This window comes from Vidua chalybeata, chromosome 1 (genome assembly GCF_026979565.1).
Source record: "Vidua chalybeata isolate OUT-0048 chromosome 1, bVidCha1 merged haplotype, whole genome shotgun sequence".
NCBI lineage: Eukaryota > Metazoa > Chordata > Aves > Passeriformes > Viduidae > Vidua > Vidua chalybeata.
Genome location: NC_071530.1, coordinates 70,934,351 through 70,958,214, shown reverse-complemented (window position 1 = coordinate 70,958,214; position 23,864 = coordinate 70,934,351). Strand labels below are relative to the sequence as shown.

The 23,864-nt window shown below is 44.0% G+C and overlaps 1 protein-coding gene across 1 annotated transcript in view; it reads left to right on the top strand.

Annotated features, from left to right (window-relative positions):
- The first annotated feature begins 1,039 nt into the window (after positions 1-1,039).
- Positions 1,040-23,864, top strand: part of PHLPP1 (PH domain and leucine rich repeat protein phosphatase 1) — a 135,170-nt gene continuing 112,345 nt past the window's right edge. Inside the window, exon 1 of the mRNA XM_053956738.1 lies at positions 1,040-2,405. Within this exon, the coding sequence (XP_053812713.1) occupies positions 1,055-2,405 (1,351 nt within the window). The 5' untranslated portion in view covers positions 1,040-1,054. The remainder of the gene's footprint in view (positions 2,406-23,864) is intronic.

Here is a 23,864-nt window from a genome sequence, read left to right as displayed (position 1 = left end):
GTTTACACTGCTGATTCAATGTATCCGATTTTCCTTTTCAGTAATTTGTTTTAAATCATGGGACATGTTTTTTTTTTTTTTTTGAAAAAATGTATCTATTTAATGGCTACTTCTCAGCGATCTTCTACAAGTAGGCATCTTAGGTAAGTTTACCTAAGATGTTTACCTAAGTTTACCTGAAATACAATGACAGACTAAAGGCACTGAAACCTTCTCTGTGTCTATTCACAAAGCAGCTCTTCTTACGGTATGTGCGCTTATATACACACACGTTTCCACCCACATTTCCATGTCTCTCTCCATCTTGGATCTGGAAAAATCATCTCCCTCTTCAGAGGAGAAGACTGCCTGGGCTCAGTGCTCGGGTTCTGCGCCGAGGCAGCCAGCGGGGAGAACACGTCAGGCTGGGCAGAGCGGGGCGAGCGCGGTCACTGGACCTGCCAGACCCTCCGACCAGACCCTAAGGAACACAAACACGGAGCGCGGGACAAAGTCCTACAACAATTTTAACACGGATTCAGCCCTGCGCCGTGAGGGAGCGGCGGCACTGCCGGCGAGCTGCGGCCTCCCGCCCGCGCTCCCGCCCCGGAGCCTGCGCGGCCCCCGGGGCCGGCGGGAAACCGCGGCGCTGCCGGGACTGGCGGCCGCCGCGGGACTACAGCTCCCAGCGGCCCCCGCGCGCCGCCCGGGCCGGCTGGGAGTCACGCTGTGTTTATCGGCGGGGCCCCGCCCCGCCGCGCGAGCGGTGGCGTCACCCTCGCGAGCCTCCCTCGCTGCCCGTGGGCTGGTTAATATTCATGAGCCGCGCGCGCGCGCGGGGAGCGGCGCACGGCGGCGGGATCGCTCGCTCCTCGCCTGCCTGCCTCCCTCCTTAATGGCGCTGGCGACAGCCGGGCAGCGGGACTGAGCCAGGCACCGGCGGAATGCTTCCCGCGGCTGCTACGTAATCCACCCCCCACCCCCGGGACGCGGCGCCGCGCTCCGCTCGGCCCCCCCGCGCCGCGCCGAGCGGCGCTCCCAGCAGGGCGGCGGCGGCATCCCCGGCCCCGCGGCGATGGAGCCCGCGCAGCAGCGAGCGGCAGAAGCACCGGCGGCGGGAAGCGGGCGGGGGGAGCCGGAGAGCGGCTCCCCGGGCAGGAGGAGTCAGGCGGAGAGCGGCGCGGAGCCGTCGGGCGGCGGCGGGCAGCTGGACGGCAAAGCAGCCGCCGGCCCGCGGCGGAGGCGAGGGGGAGCCGGCGGCTTCGCTCCTCCCGCGGCACTGGCGGCCAGCGGGACTCCGGCGGCCCCCGGCGGGGCCGGCAGCGCTAACTCCCTGCTCCTGCGGCGGGGGAGGTTGAAGAGGAACCTCTCCGCCGCCTCCCCCTCTGCCGGCGGCGCCCCGGCCCCCTCGCTGGGCACCCGCAGCTTGGACAGGAAGGCGCTGCTGCTGCTGAAGCCGCCCCGGCAGCTGCAGCCCCTGCAGCCCCCGGAACGGGACTGGGTGCGGCGGGACCTGCAGCGGGGCTGCGTCCACGTCTACGAGCGGCACATGAACTGCTACCTGCGCCCGGTGCTCTGCACCCTAGAGACCACGGCGGCCGAGGTGGCCGCCCGGCTGCAGCAGCTCGGCCACCGGGGCGGCAGCAGCGTGGTGCGAGTGCTGGGCAAGGCGGGCGCGCCGCCGCCGCCGCCGCAACCCCCGCCCGAGCCGCCGGCGGGCCCCGCCGAGGCGCCGCCCGCGGCCGAGGGGCTGCGGCCGCAGCCGGACGAGAAGCCCAGGAGCCGGCGGGGGACGCGGAGCGGGCTGTCCGGAGGAGGCTGCGAGGAAGCGGCGCGGCCCGACCGCCTGCCGCTGTGCAGCGGCGCCGAGGAGAGCGACTTGGCCGGCGGCCGGCCGAGCCCGGCGCCCTCCGACTTCAGCCCCGGAGCGCCGCCGGCCGAACTGTACCTTGCCGGGCCGCCGCTTTCCTGCCCCTCCCTGCTGGGGGAGCTGGGGCCGACCGGCTCCGACACCGAGAGCTTCAGCCCCAGCGCCGAGAGCGTCTCCGACCGGCTGGACCCCTACAGCAGCGGCGGCGGCGGTGGCTCGTCCTCTTCGGACGAGCTGGAGATGGAGCCGGCGCCCCCCGACGGGGTGGAAGAAGCAGGTGCGGGGCCGGGCCGGGGCCCCCCCTGCCCGGGGGAGCTGCCCCCGGGGCGGGCAGTGGGGGTGCCGGCGGGCGCGGCCGGCGGGCGGGAGCAGCCAGCGGGGCCGCCCGCCCTGTATGTACAGCTGCACGGGGAGACCAGCCGGCGGCTGGAGGCCCACGAGAAGCCGCTGCAGATCCAGAACGACTACCTCTCCCAGCTGGGCTTCCGGGACCTGTGGCGGGTGCAGGAGGAGGGCATGGACTCGGAGACCGGCTGCCTCATCCGCTTTTACGCCGGTGAGCGGGGCCGGGGAGCGACCGTGGGGAAGGGGCAGGAGCCGCGCCCACCGCCGCGGCTGTTGGCACGGTGGGCGCCAGGGTGAGCGGAGGGCGTGCGGGCGACTGGGCGCTGCTTTTCCGCCGGGCTATCCCCCTGTTACGGGGAAGGTGGCCGGGGCCGTCCCCTGTCACGGGGAAGGCGGCCCGCGGGTGTCTCCGCGCCGCGCCTGGGAGGGGCCGTGCCGGGAGGTCCCCGGCGGCGGCGGGAAGCGCTGCCCCGAGCCGGCTGCCGGGAGAAGCCGCGGTGTCAGTGGCGCTCAGGCTGCTCCAGCTCTGTGCCCGGGGCAGCCTCCCCTTCCTTCAGCGCCTCGGTAATGGAGGTCGCGTTTATGTTGTTTTCCCGTTCCCAGCAGCGGGCACTGGGCTTTCGAGGTTAAATCAGCCTTGATCTACTACTGCTTTCCCTAGTGACGAGGAATTGCATCGGCGCCAGTGCCGGGCACGGGAGGTCGAAGGTTCGTTCCCAATGTTTGCGGGATGCCGGCAGCTGGCTCACGGTTTAGCGGAGCTGTGTGCTCGCTCCGGGGACCACCGAGCCCGCCCCATCGCGGAGCCGAGGGCACGGCCGGCTCGCTCGCAAGTGGGAAGCCCCGCAGTTCTTGCTCCTGAAATAGGTTATCACAGTACAGGGCGCGCGGATGCCTGAGTCGAGAGCAGTGCATTCCTGCAAACAAAATCCTGGGCTTGGCTTTCTGCGTTGTTGGCATCAGTTTTTCCCGTTAGAGTGATGGGACTTCTCTGAGAGACTGAGGGCAGCAAGCGAGAGAAGAGGGAACCGCAGGTCATGGTCTTTGGAAGCGGGGTGGTCAAAACCATTGTAATGAAAAGGGAGAAGCTTTGTAATGCAGCTTTGCTGTTATAACATACAATACAGAATTTGGAGAGTGTTGGGTGGAAAAGTTAGCTCCCACGTTGTAATTATGCAACCTTCTGCAGTTTTAGGGAGGTTTAAAAATTCCTTGTGTGTCAGTTGAGTTGGTTTGTGTAAAAGACTTACTTTAATCTCAGAACTTCTTGGGTTTTAACTATCCTGTACATCTGTTCAAAAAGAAAACATTGTTTAATGTCCAAGTATGCATTCAGATACCTTGTAAGTTTTCCCATGAAACAGGTAAATGTGATATCCCGAGATGAGGTCATGCTAGCAAAGTAACACATGCCATCCATCCCCTTGCTGGGTTGCCTGAGTAGAATGATCCTTCAATGAACCGTGAGAATTCAGTGCTTTAACTCCGAAAAATACAGAGATTCTTTTCTCGAGTGAATTCCACTGAATGTCAAACGGAGTTGGTAATGGTGGGGTGGGAAGGAGAACAGTAAGCTGGATAAGTGCCCTTTTTTATTCAGAAGAGAATGTGGGAGTGGTGGCAAGTGGTCAATTCAGCTTTTCTTCAGATTCTTCTGATTGTACAATGACCCCGGCATAAGTAGTATTTGTTAAAGGAATTGACAGAAATAGGTTAGATGCATTTGGGTTAGAAAGTAGCTTAAAATACTTTTTTTTTTTCAGATCATGATTGTGGTCTTTTGTGTTTCTTTGCCTGCTCTTGAGTATGGAAGTCAGCAGGTAATGCTGGGAGGGATGTTGCTTCCTTTATTTCCAGTCCCACCCCACCATTAAATGGGGATGCACACACGTGTTTTAAATTGGGACAGCTGTGTGCCTCCTTTTCTAACAGGATGTGTTCTAAAGAAAACGCAATCAGGAAACATAGTGAAGTCTTACACACAGTTAAGCCTGTTTGCATGTAGTTTTAATGCATTAAGTGATTAATTATACATGCTCTAAATGAGGATGTTCCAGCTTTGTTTTATTTCAGTGTCTCAACTTGACTGCTGATGTAGCTTGTACATTTTAGACTTCCTTGTACAAAACTACTGGATAGAAGGATATTTCTGTGAGCATACATAGGATTAAATTAATGCAAATTTCTTACGCAAGTTCATATGCTAACAAGTATGCCTCTGTACTTCAAAAGTGCAGCGTTTTTTGAAATCCTTATCTCTTTGAGGGGATCTGTGATCAACATCTAAAACACCTGTGATCAGGTGCTTGTAACAGAAAGGTTGCAGCATCTAATGTACCAGACCAGCCAAAAAACAGCTAAGAAAATATTACTGACATGTAATTATACTGATTTTATGTAACTGTCTTGGCAAGTTATCTCTGCTTCCTTATTTTATACAAACACAACCTGAAGATGAAAGAGAGGGAAGGAGAGACACTTAAAAAGAATACACACCAAATTACACTGGAAAAGGGAGCAATATTTTGGCCTCAAAGTTAAGTGTTTTGCTTTGGAGAAATACCTTTTTAATAAATGATCCTACAGGATCATACCCCAAGGAAAGCTTTAAAACAGTGATTTCCTGTTTGCCTACGACTTCGTTGATTTAAGTGGCCTGGCTTGTCCCAGTGGATAGAGAACCACTAGCATCTCTATCCCTGTAATTTCCTGCAAGCTATCTCAGTAGGATTTGGTGATACTTGTCTTTTACTGATGTGAAATGATATAAACCTAGGTTGGATTTATTGCATTGCTTCTAAAAGGAATTCTTTCACCTAATCCCTCTGGAGTAGGGAGAGAAGAAGAGAGCAAAGTGATGACTTTGGTTTTTTCTTTTTTTATTTCCGAGCAGAGACAGTTTTAAGACTGGAAGATGACTGTACTGAAACATACCATTACAAATTCCACATAAGACAATATAGCAAATAATTTTAGTGATTGCTGTAGGCTGGTAATTTCTCCTGTTATGGGATCTGGAAAACAGATTAAAAAATTATTGCTAGGAGAACTGCAGAGAATCAGATTTTTCTGCTATAACAAAACAGTTTTCTTAATAAATAGCAGTCCACAAATATACTGTAAATGAAATATCTGGTCTTTTTGAAACCCTCAAAACCAAAACGGGACACTAAGAAGGTAAAAATGCTTCCTGTACATTGCCTTGGTTTGTTTCAGAATGTGGTTAGTGCATGTTTATTCTGGTATCTCCTCTCATTTTCTTCCTTAGGAGTATGAATGTGGTTGATTTTGTCAGTGTCTTGACTCTTAAGCATTAAACGATAACGCCACTGCTAAAACAAAATCCCTTACAGCTTTAAGGGGCTGATCCTAATTCCTGTAACATCAATTTGTGCAAAACTGGGCATTACTGATTGGTCAGGCATGTCAATTTTTCTCTCTGTTGAAATCTATCTTAACAAAAGGTTATGTCTTCAAGGTTTGAAATACTTAATCTTCATTTAAAAAGATACGGTTAAGTAGCTTTCTGCTGAGATACTGTGTGACTGAGTTATGGAACTGTGTAAGAATCCATAGTGCAATTATAGTTGTGGTATTGTCGCTGGTAGACCGATTAGATCAGACATCCTAAACTATTCTTAAAACCTCAAGAGTGGCTGTGATCCAGAAGACTTCTTGCAAACAAGTTATAATATTCCTTATTTATTCCTTATTTTTATGCTTTGTTTAAAATAATTTTTGTCCCAGTGGCCTTGATATCCTGATAATTTGCATGTAGAAGGAAAAACAGACTGATACAACAATCTCATTAAAAGCTGCAAAACTGCTTATTTGGTTTAGATCAAAAATAAGCATGAAATTATATGCAGTGCTGTGCTCTGGAGCTTCTACATGGCAAGAAGCATGAGTAATATGATCTGGTCTTGGAGACTGGTTCAGTACAATGGATGTTTGAGGCTTTTTTGTTTTAGTGCTGAGAGGTAATGTTGTTTCTGATTCTGGCACTTGGCCACCATTAAATTTTCTGCCCCCTGATGTGACATAGGGCTTCTGCACCTGCCGGTGTCATCAAATATATCACTTTTTCAGTAGGTGACTGTCTATAGGCAGAATACTAAGAAATGCCAGATGTAATTAAGGGTATTAATTTTGCATCTGGCTGTCAGATGTTATTTGGGAAGAGATCCTTTTGGCTCATGTGACCTTTTAGAAAGCTGTGAAGAAAAACAAATCTAGCTTGGTCTTGAAGTATGTTATAAGCGATGTTGTTCTGTCAAGTAAAGAAAAGGGGAGGAGAAGATTTTGTGTCAGGATCAGTTACAGTGCTCTGAGCAATTGCATTTGCTTGCCTTCTTTAAGAAAAATACACCTTCTAGTTGGAGTCATACTAAGACTTCCAGCTAGATGGATGGAAACACAGTTTTAGATGCTTAGTTTAGAAGGTGCCAGACGCCAGGCAGTGTAGAGCTTTGTGGAATGTATTGAATTGCTGGCTGCTGTTTGTGCTACTTGGTGAATAACTCAGTTCAGCTATTTAATACGTTGATAAACTCGATTTAAGGTGACAAAGTGCCATTATGGGGGGGAAGCATGCCAGAGACACTCTTTTTATTATTGAGTATGGGAGAGCAGCTGTGCCCTAAAGAGCTGCTTTTGGAGCACTTGACAGCGTTCTGACATCTCATATCTTTAACATGAAAGAAATTAGTTCACATTAATGTGAATGGATGTCTTTTTGCAGGTGTGATTGGACAGGAGAGGTCTCTGTGAACTTGTCTGAAACCGAAAGGAAAAACAACCTCTGCCTAGGGCTGCTATTATCCTGATTTTTTTTCTTCTTTCCTAACGTGACTCGGATGAACATTCTTTACCTTGTAATCATTTATGTGTTGGCATCTCCTTCAGAGAGAAGTAATACCTAAAATTTTCCTCTTTGGGAAACTCTCACTTTTCATCTACATAGGAGTTTAAATCTGGGCTTGGTCCATGTTGGTCGCAAGGTAATGACATTTCTAGTCCTGCTCTGCAGGAGAGTTTAAAATGGTTGCATTGCCTTTGGCTGGCTCCACCTGTTCACTGCATAGCCGTTTGCTTATCTTCTGTTGGAATGGGGTCTTTCTGAGGTAGGCAGCTTTCAGGGGGGCTCTTGGGCTCCTAGCAGGAGGAGCCATGCAGATAATGCTGGAATGCTGGTGCAGCCGCAGCTGAGCTTTGGTATGTGACAGCTGTTAAGTACAATGGTCTTTGCAACTTTTAAATTCTGTTGTATTCTTGGCTAGCATCCATAACTTAAGTACGTGTTAAGTACCGACACGGGAGATTTTAGTGTGATGTACATAGCAGTTACTATATATACTGAATATGTAGTACCTAATTTGGTACATCCAGGAGCTGAATTTCTTCACTGCTGTAGCACAGAACATGGCATTCTTTTTCCTTTCTTTTCTCTTAATGTATTTTGATACTGACCCTCTTGCAATTATTCCCCCCTCCTTTTTTTACAATGATATAAACATCTTCTTGATGATGGAATTCCTGATATACCTAAGAGCCCTTCTCTAATTAAAGCATCCATCTGTCCTATTAGGACACTGACAGACTGCTATGCATCTAAAGCACTACATGGTTCTTGGGAAGGTACTACTTAATAGTATGAAAAAAAAGGATTAATTTGATCCAGTGTTAGCAACTGGTGTGTGCTTCTTAACTATCAAAACCTACTTTGATAGTTTAAAAAATCTCTTTATAAAACAATATAAAGAGATATTTATTTGTTATTTAAGTGGTCCTGTAGAGAATAGGCATGTATAAGATAACCTCTCTGAGCGGGTCAATTTGAAAAATACATGCATACATAATTCCACAGAATGGAAGTTTAGAAATGGAAATCCTGGAGACTGTTACTTCTTATACTCAGCTTTCTAATTTGGAGGGAACCTGCAAACCTGCAAATGTGCCTCACATGCTTACAGCTTCATTTCCCTCTTTGTTTAAGGGGTGATCATTTCAAATAACTATTTAAGCTATTAGTTTATTAATTTAGGGGGAGGAAAAGAAAAAGAAACTAAAGACTGACCATCTATTTGCCTTGGACAGAAGCAAAGATAGCTTGACTTAGTCTGCAGTGTTTCATTATTTCAGTGCTTGTGGAATGGGGCACACTGGCATTTAGTTCAGATCGAAGTGCTCGTGTACTTGTTTTCAGCTTCCCTTGAGTCAGTTTCATTGCTGTATTTTAGAACTTTTGCTCAAATGAGGATTTGCACTGTGGGAAGCTGTTTGTTTGGAGTAGCTCTGTAATAAGTGTATTCTTTAAACCAGAGAACTGAATGCTGTAGTTACCTTTGAGGGTAAAATATTTTGTGTGTGTATGTTCAAATGGAATAGATTTTGATGCTTCAAGTTTGTGTGGGGAAACTTAACCCAAGTAGAAAGGGTGGGGTGTGGTGTACCAAAATATCTTCTGGTTTGTAAACTTCACTGTTTTGGCTATGCATTTCCAGCTTAGTTTTTACTTCTCCGAGAAGTTTAAGACTGACCTTCATAAACAACTAAGATGTTTTAAACTCACTGAAAAATGAATGTTTCTTAACTTTTTCTATATTTGTCTCTAAGACAGGCATTCTGAAACACTAAGACCTTCACAGGCTATTTAAGAAGCATCATAGGAGGACAGTGGACTTAATTTATAAAAAAAATATCTTTTTAACGAAAATCATCTGAGAGATCGGAAAGCTAAATTACAACTGCATGGTAGTGTCAGAGTTGTGTATAGATTTGAGGTAGTTAAGGTCTATAAAGTTTATGGCAGAAAATTTCTGTGAAAATTCTAGATTTTTCAGTTTTGTGATTCATTCCAAAGTGCCAAGTTTTATTCTTTGTGTAACTTTTGTCCTTAAACAGCTTTTCTGAACAGTTGAATTAGCTGTATTATTATAATTGAATAACAGCTATTGAATTATCTGTTATTCAATAACAGTTGAATTAACTTTTTTGTGACAATAATCTGTACGTTTTTCACACGTAAAAATAGCTTGTATTCATTGTAGATTATTTTTTTTCAATTAGTCTGGCATTTATCCACCATGGTATCCTAACATAGATACCACTTCCTAAAAATAACTCGTGGCAAATTTGAATCAAACATTTTCCCACTGATTGCTGTTTCATACTGAAGTCACCTTAGGTATCTGAGAATTTTAAACTTAAGTATTGTTATTTATGATATATTTTATATGATTCTTTGTCTACTTTTTATCGTATGTGTGGTGTATGATAAACTGTGAATGTAAAGAAAAAACATTACTTGCTGTTTGCAATGCAGCAGCTGTTGTACCGTTGCCGCCGTGCCACCCTGGAGCTCCCTGGCTTCGCCTGCCCGGCAGAGGCACGGTCAGCTGCGGGGGACACTCCCCTGTGTCTCAGGAGAGTCGGGGAGCGGCTAAGACAGAGCGCTGCGCTGTCTGCCTTGTATGGAGGAGAGGCGGCGTCCGAGGAGGCAACGAGGGAGCCGACTCAAGGCTGGGAAAACAGTCTCAGGTTTAATCCACGCTCCGAGGAGCTCCGAACTCCAGAGTATCCAACAGCTTGCAACATCTCAAATACCGGGGTGATAACAAGGGGGAAGGGACGCCCATTAACCAATGGGGGGATTTGGGGGTGCGGAAGGATAGACACACAAACCAGTGGGGGAAGTTTAAGGGAGGGACCCCTGGACCTCGGTCGCTCACTTGACGCCCAAGGTGGAAGATTCTGGAAGAGCGGGATGGGGAGCCAAGTGATGGACAGGGTATCAGGGAGGGGACAGGGGAATGACTGAGCATTTTCAGGGAGATTGGCATTGAGGGAAAGGTGTGAAAACTGGGGATGGAACCACTGGGAGAAAATGGGGGGTGAAGGTGCAAACCATGACAGAACTGTTACAGAAATATAAAAACACAATACAACATACCATCATGGAGGGATGTATGTGGGTTTTAAATGAATAACAATGTTGCATTTTGCTGGAATTCCATTCAGGATTTCAGGTCAGCAAAATGAATGGTAGAACTGGTTTTTTGTGGTGTCAGTGCTGGCACAGCCACTGTGGTGGCTCTTTTTTTTTAAAGAGGGCACGGTCAGTAATCGCTCTTTGGGTTCTTGTCTGTTTTTCACCATGGATGTGGTCACCAGGGCCCTCTGTACTCCCTGCCACTGTCACATAAAATCATTTAGTTACATAAGTACATAGTCCAAGTTCTTTATGCCAGTTGTCCCAACCTTTTGCTTTCCTGGTTAGCTAGCTAGCTAGCTGGTCCTGACCTTGGGGTTTGATGGCTGAGACTTTCTGCTCCCATGGATGGGGTTAAATGTGTGAAAGAATGGGAATGGTACATAATCTCTTGGGGGTTTTGTATTCTGCTTCCTGCTCCATCTCCCCATAATTTAGGGGGCAAAAATTGTTCTTTGAAGGACATTGCATTTAAAAATGACAACTGTAAAATCAGGAAGAAAGACCTCCTGGAGTGAAGTCATTTTATTTCACAACATAGCATACTGTTCTTTGAAGCTTTTTCTGTTGATAGAGAAGTAAAATTTCTTCCAGCTGGCTTTGACTTATTTGGAGGGATGCTGAAAATACTCATTGCTCAACTAACTGTGTGTTCCTCGATTTGACAGCTAAGAATAACTATTTACATATTGATGCAAAATACTGAGTTTCAGGGATTTTTTCTCTCCAGTTTTATCTAGTTTAGTTCTTGGTAGAAGGAAAATGAAAATTTTGTAAGTGGGCAAGATTTTTAGAGTTTAACTTGAGGTGTTTTTGTGGGCCAGAGGTAAATTTGTTCCTCTGCAGGGTATTAATTGTTCTTGATCTTGTGTGGTGGCAATGGAATCTTCAACTTTACTAGCCTCTGGATTCTAGTCATAATTCTCAAAAGCCCATAATAGCTACTTGAACCGGTTCTTCTCATCTTCGAGCACTCCAAATGCCAGTGCCAACTTATTTAAATAAAGACAAAACAATGGGTCTTGGTCCAGGGGGTAATGAGGAGCTGGAATGCCTTTGAAGTTCAGGATCCTGGGCTGTAGGTGTAATTTACATAAACCTAATTATGTAATCTGAATGCAATTTCTCTTCCTGTTTGTTTGATTTATGAAGCTTTGTGTCCAAAGAGAAAGAGATAGTAAGACCTGCAATTAAGATTAGTAGCAGGCCACTCCTTTTCTGAATGTGTGCTCTGGGGAGGAGAGAATGTAGATGCATCATTAAGGGTAGAACAAAACCTGTGATTCAGGCACCTTCAGTTGATGAGAATAGTTCTGACTCTTTTCCTTTGAAAAAGCTGCATGCTTCTTTAAACAATAACTATGCCTAGTTCAAACTGTTATTGGTTCTACTATAAAGGGTACAGAAAAGTTTGGAAGTCCTTACCAGCAGCAATTTTGCTTTTATATACATCATGGAGGAGCTCTATCTAAGTAGCTCTCATCAGTTTTAGAGCTGCCTTGAAAATTTTAAGTATCTAAGTGGACAGTGAGTTTTCTGATCAGAATTGTGTACAGTGACATTTTGTCACTCTCATTCAATCACTTGCTTTGTCTTACTGCCAGATCCTCTCTAACCTTTTTCTTACAGCAGATAGTAAGTAGGAGCACTGCATTTGTGCTTAGAGTCCTACAAGCAGCAAAGCTAACTATGTGTGCAATCTACTCGCTTATTAGATGATTGATTAGCTGAACCAGTGACTCCTTATTGTGAGCTCTTTTATGATTATTGACTCAAATTCATGGAACTGCGGAGGTTGTAAAAGACCTCCAAGGTCATTGAATCCAACCTTTGATTGAACCTCCATGCCAACTAAACACTAAGTGCCATGTCCTGTTGTTTATTGAACACTTCCAGGGATGGTGACTTCTTCCTGGGTGGGCTATTCCAATGCCTGACCATCCTTTCAGTGAAGAAATTCTTCCTGATTCGAACTTGAGTCTCACCTGGTGCAGCTTGAGGCCATTTCCTCTTGTCCTGTCACTTGTTGCCTGGAAAGAGAGACCACCATCTGCCTGGCTACACTCTCCTTTCAGGCAGTTTTAGAGGGTGATAAGGTCCCCACTGAACTTTTCCTTCCAGCCTAAACACCCCCAGCTCCCTCAGGTACTTCTCATCAAACTTGTGCTGCAGACCTTTCACCAGCTCTGTTGCCCTTCTCTGGATGTGCTCCAGCCCCTCAATGTCCTTCTTGCTGTGAGGGGTCCAGAACTGGACACAGGATTCAGGATGCTGCTTCAGCCATGCTGGGTACAGGGGGACAATCGCTGCCATGGTCCTGCTGGCCACACCATTGCTGATACAGGCCAGGATGCCCTTGGCCTGTTTGGTCACCTGGGCATACACTGGCTCATGTTCAGCTGCTGTCAAACAGCACCTGCAGGTCCTTTTCCACCTGGCAGCTTTCCAGCCTGTGTCCACAGCCTGTAGCTCTGCATGGGGTTGTTGTGACTGAAGTGCAGGACTAGTAAGTGATGGAGGAAGGTATTTTTCCTTGTTGTGTGTTACTTCGTGGGACAGACAGACCTCTAGGGGACATCAGTGAGCAATAATTTTATTTATGAAACTTTTTAGGTTGTCTCAGGCATAATTACTGCGTGTCACTGTTGACTTTCCACATCTAAGTCTGTTTGCTTTCATGCTATGAAGCTTGTCTGATGAAATAAAGACATTAATGACAAAGTGATAAGAATGAGGTGGTGGAACATCTGGAAGATGGCTAGCATGTCTAAGGAACTGAAGGTAACAGTCTAGGAGCTCTTGGTTTCTTTTGGTACTAGTATTTCATGGTCGCAAACACTAAAGCATGATAGTTTGCAGGTTGCAAACAGGATGTGTCTCAAAGAGAAGTTAATCATATATGTGTGGGAGATGCAATTTAGCATTTCAGAAATACAAACAGAAGTTTTTTGAAAGCTGTGCAGTAATAATTATACAAAATTATTCCTGAGTTGAGGACTTCTAATATACTGTCTTGGTAGATGTATGGTTGTGTGGATTAAAAATGGATTATTTAGAAGTAGACCTGAGTTTATATCCTTTCAGAGCAAGCAGTTAACATTTTTATCTTGGGTGTCCTAGCTAACTAAAAAAATCCACTGACTGCAAAAATTTGAAATGTCCATGCTCTGGGAAGTTGATGGAATGTGTCTTATTTTTTAAATTTTATTTTAAAATTTTTTTTCCCTTTTTGTTTGTTTATTCTGTTTTTTGGGTGAGTGTGTTTGTTTGATGGCATGAAAAACATGTTCCATCTCTGTATAAATTAAAGAACCTATAGTCTGTATATTTCCTGTGAATAAACAGGTTAATGTGGTACTATTAGTAGTCTGTATTTCAGACTATCAAATACAGAAAGTGTTTCCATTTCAGGACTTCCAGAACACTGGTATCATCTGTATAAGCATATTCATCCCTGCTAAGATTAGACTATAGCACTGAGAACTGCTCGGTGTGTGTCTCTTTAATCTCCTTAATCAAATGACAACGTTAATTCCTGCTAATACGAGAAGAGTACATTAAATTATTTTACTTATTTTGCTTTACAGGTTACATATTGGATGTGTCTCTTGTAAGAAAAATGCTTCAGAATGCTTCTTTTCTGAATCTTTGTGATAAAAGATCCTAGTTTATTTTAAAACTTGCAGCTTCTTGTAATTGAAATCTAGAATGAAAATGTATTGATCAGTATCACTAGATACTGTAGTACAGAGATTAAGACAGTTTGTAGCCTTCAGGGGACTAGGCCATATTCTTCTGTGAGTGTCTGAGTAAGTGTTTCTCTGGATAAAATGGTCTGCTGGAACCCGAGGTATATTTGATGTTTAATTTGTAGCACGGGGTGGGATGTGATCCTTTCTGCAGTGCTCCACTGGAGTGTGAGCAATTTCAGCACCTCTTGCTGCTTCAGTTCTGTGTTAATAGGAGATGTATTTGGGTTCCTGATACTACTTACACTGTGGAAATGGGGAATGCAGATTTGTCACCTTAGTTGTGAACAGCACTGTCTTGAGAGTGTCAGCAGATTGCAAAGCAGAAATCAACTGTAGATCCTTTCAGCCCAGAATAGGCAGCTAGATACTTCTCCCCACTTTTGCCTTATTTTTTTTCCTTCTTTTTTCCTACTTGTCTTTTTTTTTCAGTGCTTTTGTTTTTCTTCTTTTTCTGTTTTTCCTTTTTGTATTTTTCCCCCACCTTCTTTTCCTTTTTCCTTTTTTTTTTTTTTCCCTTCTCCTTTTTCTGCTGGAAGTTTTTGGACATTCTTGGCTGCATTTACCAACTCAGCCATTTTGTACATTTTGAGTCTTTTTATTGAAGATTTTGAAGGGTTTCTTTTCAATATGCATGTATCAGCAGGCCTCTTTGTGTGTTCCTCATTCTCCCGCGCCTGTATCTGTAAGGCTGTGTATCAAACAGTTCCACTGCATTACTTGTGGAGAAGAGCATTTGTTCTAGCATGGCTAACACAGGGTTGCAAATATAAGTAAGTAAAATTCTCTCCAGAGAGTCACAGCATATGGCTGTAACAAATTGCTGTCTGTATATGTCAACAATGTAGGATCAGACAACAGTGGAGTCAAAAGAGATAAAAAGAGCAGAGTCTTAAAGCAGTTTAAGGTGTACTGTACCTTTATTTTACAGGAATAAGCATTTGAAAAGTTTTTAGGTTTTTTTTTTTGTTTGTTTGTTTTAATAAGAACTCCTGTGTCACGTGTCCTGTTCTTCATCCAGCAGAGCCTCTCTAGCAAATGTAGGGTTTTAAAAGGCAAGGGTTGTAGCCTGGGTTGTCTGTTATACGAATTTGTGAACTGATTATGAAATAAAGGAAAAAAAAAGGCTGATTTTGCATAGTAAGAATTATGACTGATGGTAGAAGAGTTCATGCTGTTATAGCCTTTGAACTTAGATTTGGATGTACTGATTCTTTAGCATTAGACTGACTTGTAAACAGGTGTATTACATGCAGCACATCCTTAAAGATTCTGCTTTTTAGGAATGTGTACAGAAGACATGGAGGAGATTCAGCATTTGGCACTGCTCTCCTGTTTGCTGTCACCAGCTAAGCTAGGCATGATCAACTAGACAAGTTAAATAAAACATGGAGTTAACAATCATTGTCCTTTCTGAATTGTGGATAAAAATGCTGCTAGGGAGTGTTGAACAGAGAAAGTCTAGTCTCCTCTCATAGCCTTGAAAAAGGTAGGATTCCTGGTAGGCAGGTCCCGGGATCTCAGTGTTCAGACTTCTGTCCAGGAGAGGATTGCATGCCAACCATATGAATTTCTATGTGGCAAGTGCCAGATTCTGCACCTGGAATGTGGGAACCCTGGATGTGCACACAACCTGGGGAATGAGAGGTTGGAGAGCAGCCTCACAGAAAGAGATCTGGGTATCCTGGTCAATGACAAGTAGAATATGAGTCAGCAGTGTGCCTTTGCAACCAAAAGGGCTTAAAACATCCTGAGGTGTGTCAGGCACAGCACCACCAGTCAGTTGAGGGAGGGGATTGTCCTGCTCTGCTCTGCACTGCTGCAGCCTTGCCTTGAATATTGTGTGCAGTTTTGGGCACCACAGTATAAGAAAGATTTCAAGTCATTGAAAAGAGTTCAGGGCTACAAAGATGGTGAAGGATTTAGAGGGGAAACCGTAGGAGAAGCAGCTGAGGTCAACTTGATTTGTTCAGCCTGGAGAAGAGGAAACTGAGGGGGGAACCTCATTGCAGCCTACAGCTTCCTTCCAAGGAGTAGTTCAGGGGCAGGCACTGATCTCCTCTGTGGTGACTAGTGACAGGATCCAAGGGAATGGCATGAAGCTGTGTCAGGGGAGGTTTAGGATGGATGTTAGGAAACCACCAGAATGTAGTTGGACACTCAACCAGGCTCCCCAGGGAAGCGGTCATGGCGCCAGGCCTGCCAGAGTTCAGGAAGTGTTTGGATGTTTTCAGACACATGGCGTGATTCTTGGGGCTGTCGTGTGCTGGGTCAGGAGTTGGATTTCAATGACCCTTGTGGGTCCCTGAACTCAGAATATTCTATGATTCTATATGTCCTTGTCCCTGATGAAACAAGAACAACTATAATTTTTGTAGAGGTGAACTGTTCTTACATCTCTGTGTTTATTTTGTGAGATTCTTAACTATGTTGCAGTTGGAGTTGGGGAATTGCCTTTCCACATGTGGTATTGTTAGTTCAAGTTTGTTCTGTTATTGTGTGCATAGGTAGTCCTTAATTAGAGATGGTATTTAACATGCTTTTCAGTAGGTTCTTTAGCATTTTTCGCATTCAGGTTTTACTTTAGCTCATATCCACTAATTTTCATGTACAGCAGTTGAAAGTCCTTTGGACTGTTCTCTGTAGACATGACTATACTGCTTTGCAGCAAAATACATAGTTGTCTGAAGATGGTTGGAGACTAATGTCTAACTTTCATACCTAACATAGATGCTGTCCATACTAAAACCAATGCTGTGACCTAAAGTCTTTTATGCCCACTTTTTATTTTTATAAACCAATCAAACTTTTTGTAGCTGGAATGTCTGAATATAACAATGTCTTCATCCATATCAGGGAAAAAGTGCAATACCCTTACTTTCCTAATGAAATATTAGACAAACCTTGTCTTATCATTAATAAACATCCTGTTCCGTCTTTTTGGATTCTCTTGTGCATTTGCTTCTCCACACTGGAGTTACAGTTGTCCTGTTGGCAGCTGATGCTGGGGAGAATACATACAGCCCTGTGGGACTGTCTGCAGGCAGGCACACCTGGCGGTTTTGCTCTGATGGGAATATTTGCTTCCCTTGGTGGTGAAAAGCACGGTGGTAGCTGGTTGCAGGTCTCATTAGGCCATCATGGCCACTACCCTGAGCATTTCACTGTGATTTGATGAGATGTAGGACTGTCACCTTTCTGGCAAGGCATAAGGACGAGGTGCTGCTGTCTCATGTGTACCAGCCTGGGTTCCCAAATCCCAGGCACGGCCAGCTGAACTGTAAAAATGCGTGCACGGTGCTCTGGGTCATTTTGGTCTTTCCCTCCGTGTGCTGTTCTTGCCCTATCCATTTTGTCGTGTGTATGTGAGGCTGTTGAGAGATTTGATGAGCAACAGAGTGCTCAGTTAGAGGAAGCTGCTCTGACTTTGTTTCCTAATGACCTGTAAGGCAAATTGCTGAGTGCATTTGTTCCTTGGTAGTTATAAAGGGGAGGAAAAGTAGCACATGACGGGGGGAAAAAGGAGTTTTTGCGTCTTGCTGGTTACTGGTAGTTATTACTCTTGTTAATGTGTGTGTTTTGTTTTTTACTGAAGGCACTTGAAGTGAAAAGAGGGTTTGAATGCTGATGTGTGAGTTCATCTAGCTAACAGAGATAAATACAGTTGTAGCTTGCTTGCAAGTGTCATGAGTCTCATGGTGAGCGAAGAGCAAAGGTAAAAACCCCATGTGGTAGAGCTTGTCTCAGGCTAGCTGGTGGGGACTCTTGCCTGCAGGTAGAGCAGTGCTCTGCCACCATCGGCAGCTCTGCTGGATCTGGCAGCAGTGTGGTGGTGACATCACCCTGAGGAGAGGGAGAAGGCTAGGCAGAGTCACTGGGGCTGCTTGTTCTGCGCAGGCACTCGGGGAAAGGGTTTCTTTCGTATGCTGTCTAATAGATTCAGCCTTTTATTTTATAATATAATTAAATAACCAAGCCTTTGTGAGGCTCCTGAATTCCTTTAATTTAGCGGCAGCACAGAAGCTGAATTCAGAGCATTCATGGGCCTGTACTATCTCCCTGACTACTTGCCAGGTCTATTCATGCTGTTCTGAGTGCAGGAAGTTCTCACATTCATTCAGGGTTGGGGGTTGGGGGTGGAAGGCTGTGTGGTTGGCTTTTTTTTTTATCTTTTTTTCTTTTTTTCTTTTTTTTTTTTTTTTTGTAAGCAAGGGAAATGGTTATAAGGAAAATTCTTCAGCAATTCCCTGGGACCAATTTACCAACTGTTAATCTGTGAGTAAATAATGGGAACAGTTTATACACTTGGCAGCTCTTGAGAAAGAGCAAAGAATCATGAGAAGTTCACAGTCCACAGCCCCAAGATAGCTGAATCCTTTGGTATGTTTGGATTTGTCTGAACAGGGATAGATTAGTACTTTTTTGCTAGCATATGTAATCTTAGATATTCTGAAGTACTGAGTTTGATGAGGAAAACTCTATGGTGGCATGTGGTAGCTGGCTGCTTACATTTAACTTGCTCAAGTTAAAATAATTCCTTTTCTATTTGAGTTTTAAGGCTCTAGCCAATATGTTTGTTGTCCATAGAGTGTTATTAATGGTCTTTCAAGGAGGGGATGAGGAAGTGTATTTGCTGCCTGGTGAGAAGAAAGCTGGTAACAGTGGCTTTCCTTTGGTCCGGGGAAGGGGAGAGAGAGAGAGGACAAGAAGGTGAAAGAAAACTGAGAAAACAATTACTAAATCAAAGCTAGTAGTCAAAACTACAAAATGCTCTGCAAAGTTAAACATTCATTTCACTTCTCAGGAACTGTCTCACATCGCTGATCTGTGGTATCTAATCTTTATAGCTAGATAGGCATTACTGACACGTGTAAAGGGCATTGGAAAAGGGAAAGTGGCATATTGGTGTGGGTTTTCTGCTGCTACAGCTGAGGCACTGAGGAAAGCACACAGCTATTTAGGATGAGTATAGCAGGATTTGGGCAAGTTGCCATTTTCACCAAAACAAACAGATTTGGGGTGGTACAGACCCTCTTGGTGTTTGCTTGTTAACGAGTCTCTGGATTGTCTGTTGCAAAATGGAGAGAGAAGTGCTGACAGGAACACTGGATATACACTATTTGGTACCTGAATGGCAAGAAAGACCATAGATGAAAAGCTTTTTATGTAGGCAGGGTGCCCTACATCTAACATGATTCATCTGGAAACTGAATTGGAGGTGGGGAACCCATGCTCATAGCATGTGGCAAAGTATGCATTTTTATGCTGGGGTATAAAACCTGCAAGCCAATGTACCCTTAAAAATAATGTTTTAAACTTGGATTGCCTTAAAGCTGAATAATCACCTTTATAAGGTTCCACCTTTTTTGGGGTCCTGGTATGTGTAGGACTTAAGCATTGCCCTGCTGTGAGATTTAATTCGAAACTCTGATGTTTTTATAGGACAGCTTCCTGTTCTCCTGAAAACTGCAATGTGTTTTTGAGTTTCATTCTGTTCCTTTGTAGTTTCTATGAGGAAAAGCATTGTGCTTATTACTCCATCAGTGAGTATTTTGGCTGCTTTTGTCCTTTTCTCTTTCCATGCTCTAGCTTGCAAGTTTTAGAGATCAGTCTGAATTACTTTTCATGAGATTACAAGTCTTGTGAATGAAGTAGTATTCCCAAGGTGTCACTGGTTCTGGATCATGGTCTGTTAGGAACATAAACATACAGATTATGGCACCGGTTACCACACGTGCAACTGAGAAAGTAGTGCCAAGTGCCTGGATTGTTCTAGGAAAAACAAGGAAGCAAGGAGTGAAAAATTGTTGCTGGTAGATAGCTTCTTCATATTGCTTTTTCCTCCCCAGCTTTCGAGCTATGAGTTTTGAATTCTCTGTTCTATTATAAATACTGGTGCTGAATATCCATGGCAGGTTTCCTTTTAGAACAGCTTACCATTTTAGGCTCTAAAAGTACTGTAGCAGCTTTACTTTTTACAGATTTATATTAAAAACCTTCTGCTTGCCTGTATGTATAAAATTGCACATTATGTGTAAGGTTTTAATCTCTTCAAAGTTAGAAGGTCACTATTTAAACTTACTTTGTGAACCTAATTTCATAACAAGACTAAAAAGTGCATGAAAGCACAGATTTGCTTCAAGGTTGGTTTTCTGGTATTTTTTCAACACCTTTTGAAAGTCTTCAGCAAAATGAAGATAAATAGCTTCAGCTATTCCACACATTCTTGAGTACTGGAGGAGGGGAGTGTGTCAGTGGAGGGGAGATTTAGAAGTAAAACTCCTGTTGCCAGGCAGCCCAAGAAGTGCGTTGGCATCACTTGGAAATGAGTGCAAATTATGGGTTGCTGTTGAAGCAGAGTGGACAATGGAGATAAAAAGAGTGTTAAGAGGAACTTGACTGTTTTGAAATTAGCTTGCTTCACCTTCCAGAATACAGGATATTAAAGGTAAGGTAGCTATCTTTGAAAGTCTGACAGTACTGTGAGTAAGAGGAGGGCTGGGCTACACAGAAAGTGTAACTCCTATCCTTTTTTAATTATGATAGCATGTTCTGGTGAGTTGATGATTGCTGCTACAAAAAGGGGTGTTGGAATGTGTGCTTATGCTATTGCTCCTCCTAGCTGTTAGCATTGTGAGTAGATGAATGCTCAAGAGCTGACCGTTCTATTGTAATGCTAAGTCTTTTTGTTTAGCTTCTGGCTTACATAAGCAAATCGAGCACTTGCTACAAGATGCTTTGTGCAAGATACTATCACCTGAAAGTACCAGTCTCCATAGGATTGTCTTGTTCCCTCTGCCTTTACAATCTGATTTTGGGGACCTATCACACAGGTAAACCTAGGAGTCAAAGGCTTATTACTGTGTGGATGAGTTTTACAGTGAGAGCTGCTTCTTGAGTGTCTCATTTCCCCACAGTCAGTGGTGTAGGATTTACTCTGTTGAAACATATGCCTTTGTGTGTGTGTGTTTAGCAGAATGTTGTAAGATAGTAATTAATACTGTAGCCATCATGTGAATGGAAAATATTTCTGCAAACATGTCTATATATCTAGATACTTAAGAGGATAAAATTAGGCTTTGGAATTTCCCTCTTTCAACTTAGCCACCTCTTAGACATTTTATTATGGTGATAATAGTTATCTGTCATTGTTTCACTTTTAATGTCAACATTGTATTGTCTTTTGCAAGAGCATAACATGCAAACTAGTAGCAAACCTGGGGCAAATCAGTCAGATGGAGGTTATGTTCTGTCACCTGGCAAACTTCTGTCCTTTTTTTCAGTTTCCTTGTAAGTTTTAAAACTGTTGTAGTCACTGTGTAGCACCTTTCTTGAAAATATTTTAATATTTCTACTTTAAACCCTTGAAGCTGGAAAGTATGGGCATATATTCATACACAGGTCTTCAGAGTTTGCATTTTATGATGACTGTAAAAGACACTGATTTACTTGAGACCCAAAATTCCTCTTGGATTCTCATGTCCATACAAGATAAAACTGTATAATCTTACTGATGCAACAGTTCCATGTTCTTCTTTTGGCTCACATATTTTTGTGATGAAAAAAACTGTGAAGGCAGCTCTAGTGGATACACCATGTTGTCAGCTTTTGTTTTTTTTAAATTATGTTTAACTTTTTCTTAAGTATTTTGAGATGAAAAATTGTTTAGGAGGGCTTTGGATGAGATGGCAAACTGTGGCACATGGTCCTTTCCCCTCCATATTCCTGATAATGGTGAGAAATATTTTAGCATACACATTTCTTCCATAGTTTTGATCTTAACACTACAGGGGGAAATGGTGAATTACTTTTTTCCTCTTCCCTTTCATTTCTGTAGCACACCTAGAAACCCCTGGATTTTTGTCCTTCTATTGGGAGTTCTCTCTTGGAAGCTGGATGCTTGCAAGGTGGAGATCTTTCTTCTGTGGTATGACTCTAACATTATGGAAAGTAACAAGAGCCACAGCCTTTTTGTTTCTGAAGTGTGTGGGTGGGCAGTTTCTTCCAAGGAAACCTTCTAACAAATTGGCTGGACACGATGCTGGGCTGTCTTACCATTACCATTTATCTAAAGTAGTCAAGCAGTCTTCCATTCCATTTTAAGTGACTGGACATGAGCTGCATGTGGGTTGTAAGTACCAAAACAGATGTTTCATGTGGCCCTGATGTTGGAACTTATAATAGCTTGCATTAGCAAATTGCTGGGCTAAATAATCCAAAAGTTCAGTAGCCACAAATCCCTTGTTTTCCTGTTAACTTGTAATCCAGTTGCAAGAAATCATTGGAGCACTTTTCCAGAAACCTAATTTGCTGAGGAATCAAGTTGTTGTTTGAAGGACTCAGCTCTTCCTTTTTTTTTTTTTCCACTTTTCCACGGGGGGGAAAAAAAAAAAATCCAGAATTTGAAGATTCTAAATGTAAATTCTAGAAGAAAAAATGGAGCGGCTGGGTGGGGTTTGAAAGGTAGAAATTATTTCTGGTCCTTAATAAAACATAAAGAAAACAAGCTGTCTTTTAACATCTTTAGCTTTTCAACTTTATTTCTGACTGGCTTCATAACAGGGTAGGTAAACACTACCAGTCAAGTGCATTGCTCTAATTTTTGTACACTTTAAACCTTAATCAGATTTTATTGTGTTGCTTTCAAGCTCAGATGCAGTTATCTAGATGACTGCGATTAAATATTTGTGATTTTTGGAATTTTACCTCTGCTTTTTTTTTGGCTGTGTATATTTTCTACTGCAGAAAAAAAATGCGGTCATGGGCAAGGACGTTGTTGTCGTGGTTTTAGGGACAGGCAGTGGGATATGCAGAGAGCAAATACAGAATTTCCTGACGGGGGAGGCAGTACAGAGTGCCCTGCCAACTCCATTGCCCTATTGCCTCTTAAAAATTACTAATTATTAATTAGTGTGGAAGAACGGATATTCCTTTTTTTAAGTAAAGCAGATTTGTTTGCAGCAAGGGAAGGGTTCTTGATTGGTGGTTTATAATGTGCTGTCCTGAAGCACTGTTCTTGGAGGCTCTGGAGAGTCAGTCACTGCTTGCAGAGCTTCAGGCAGCTCTGACCCTTGAGTGCCAAAGGGTTGGTCTGGGCTGAATGAAATTGAAATCTGTTTCCTTTCAAGGGATTTCTGTACTGAAGAGAGTGCTCTATTACATTTCTTCTAGAAAACTTCCTGAAGCAGGCACTGTCAGAAGTTCTGGGTTTAGGTGGGGCTTTGTGCTCAACTTTTCTGAATCTGCATTGAAAGAATACCTTGTCTTGTTCTTACTAGGCTGCTGGGCATGGTTAAGTGAAATGTATGTTGTTTGTGCCTTGAAAGGATAGTTACTGCTTGCTATGTCTTCCAGCCCGTAGAAATGAGTGGGAATGGGATAAAACTTTTGAAAGGCGGGATCTTGCTTTGGCTGAATGGGTGGGTGTATTTAGCCATGCTGGTTTGGTTTTTACTGTGGGGTGTGTAACACTTCTGTGCTCTGTTAGCATACTCTCTTTTATTCCTCCCTGTGGAGTAATATGCAGTACTTTTTTTTTCAAGATTGGCTAATCTTTATAATGGATGAATTTTGTTTTGGTGAATTTTTTTTTTTTTGTTATTAGTTTTTAAATTTTTGTCTATTAGTTTTTTAATTTCTTACCTTCAGTTTCAGTAACAAGGCCTTGCTTTGACATCACACAGAAGTGATGCCTCTTGAGCTTGGTGCAGTTTGCAAGGGCCTAATGCTGCTCACCAGGACATGCCACTTTCAGGGTTGCCTTCCATAGGCAAGTTCTTTCATCCTAATGTCTGTAAGACACTGAGTCTGAAAAACATGGTTTTGGGGATGAGATCTGTAGCTTTCAGGAGGCAGTGCTTCTTACCATCTCCTTTTTGCCTTATTGTCGCTTGGGGGCTACAGAAAATCCTTAAGATAAATGAATGTGTCA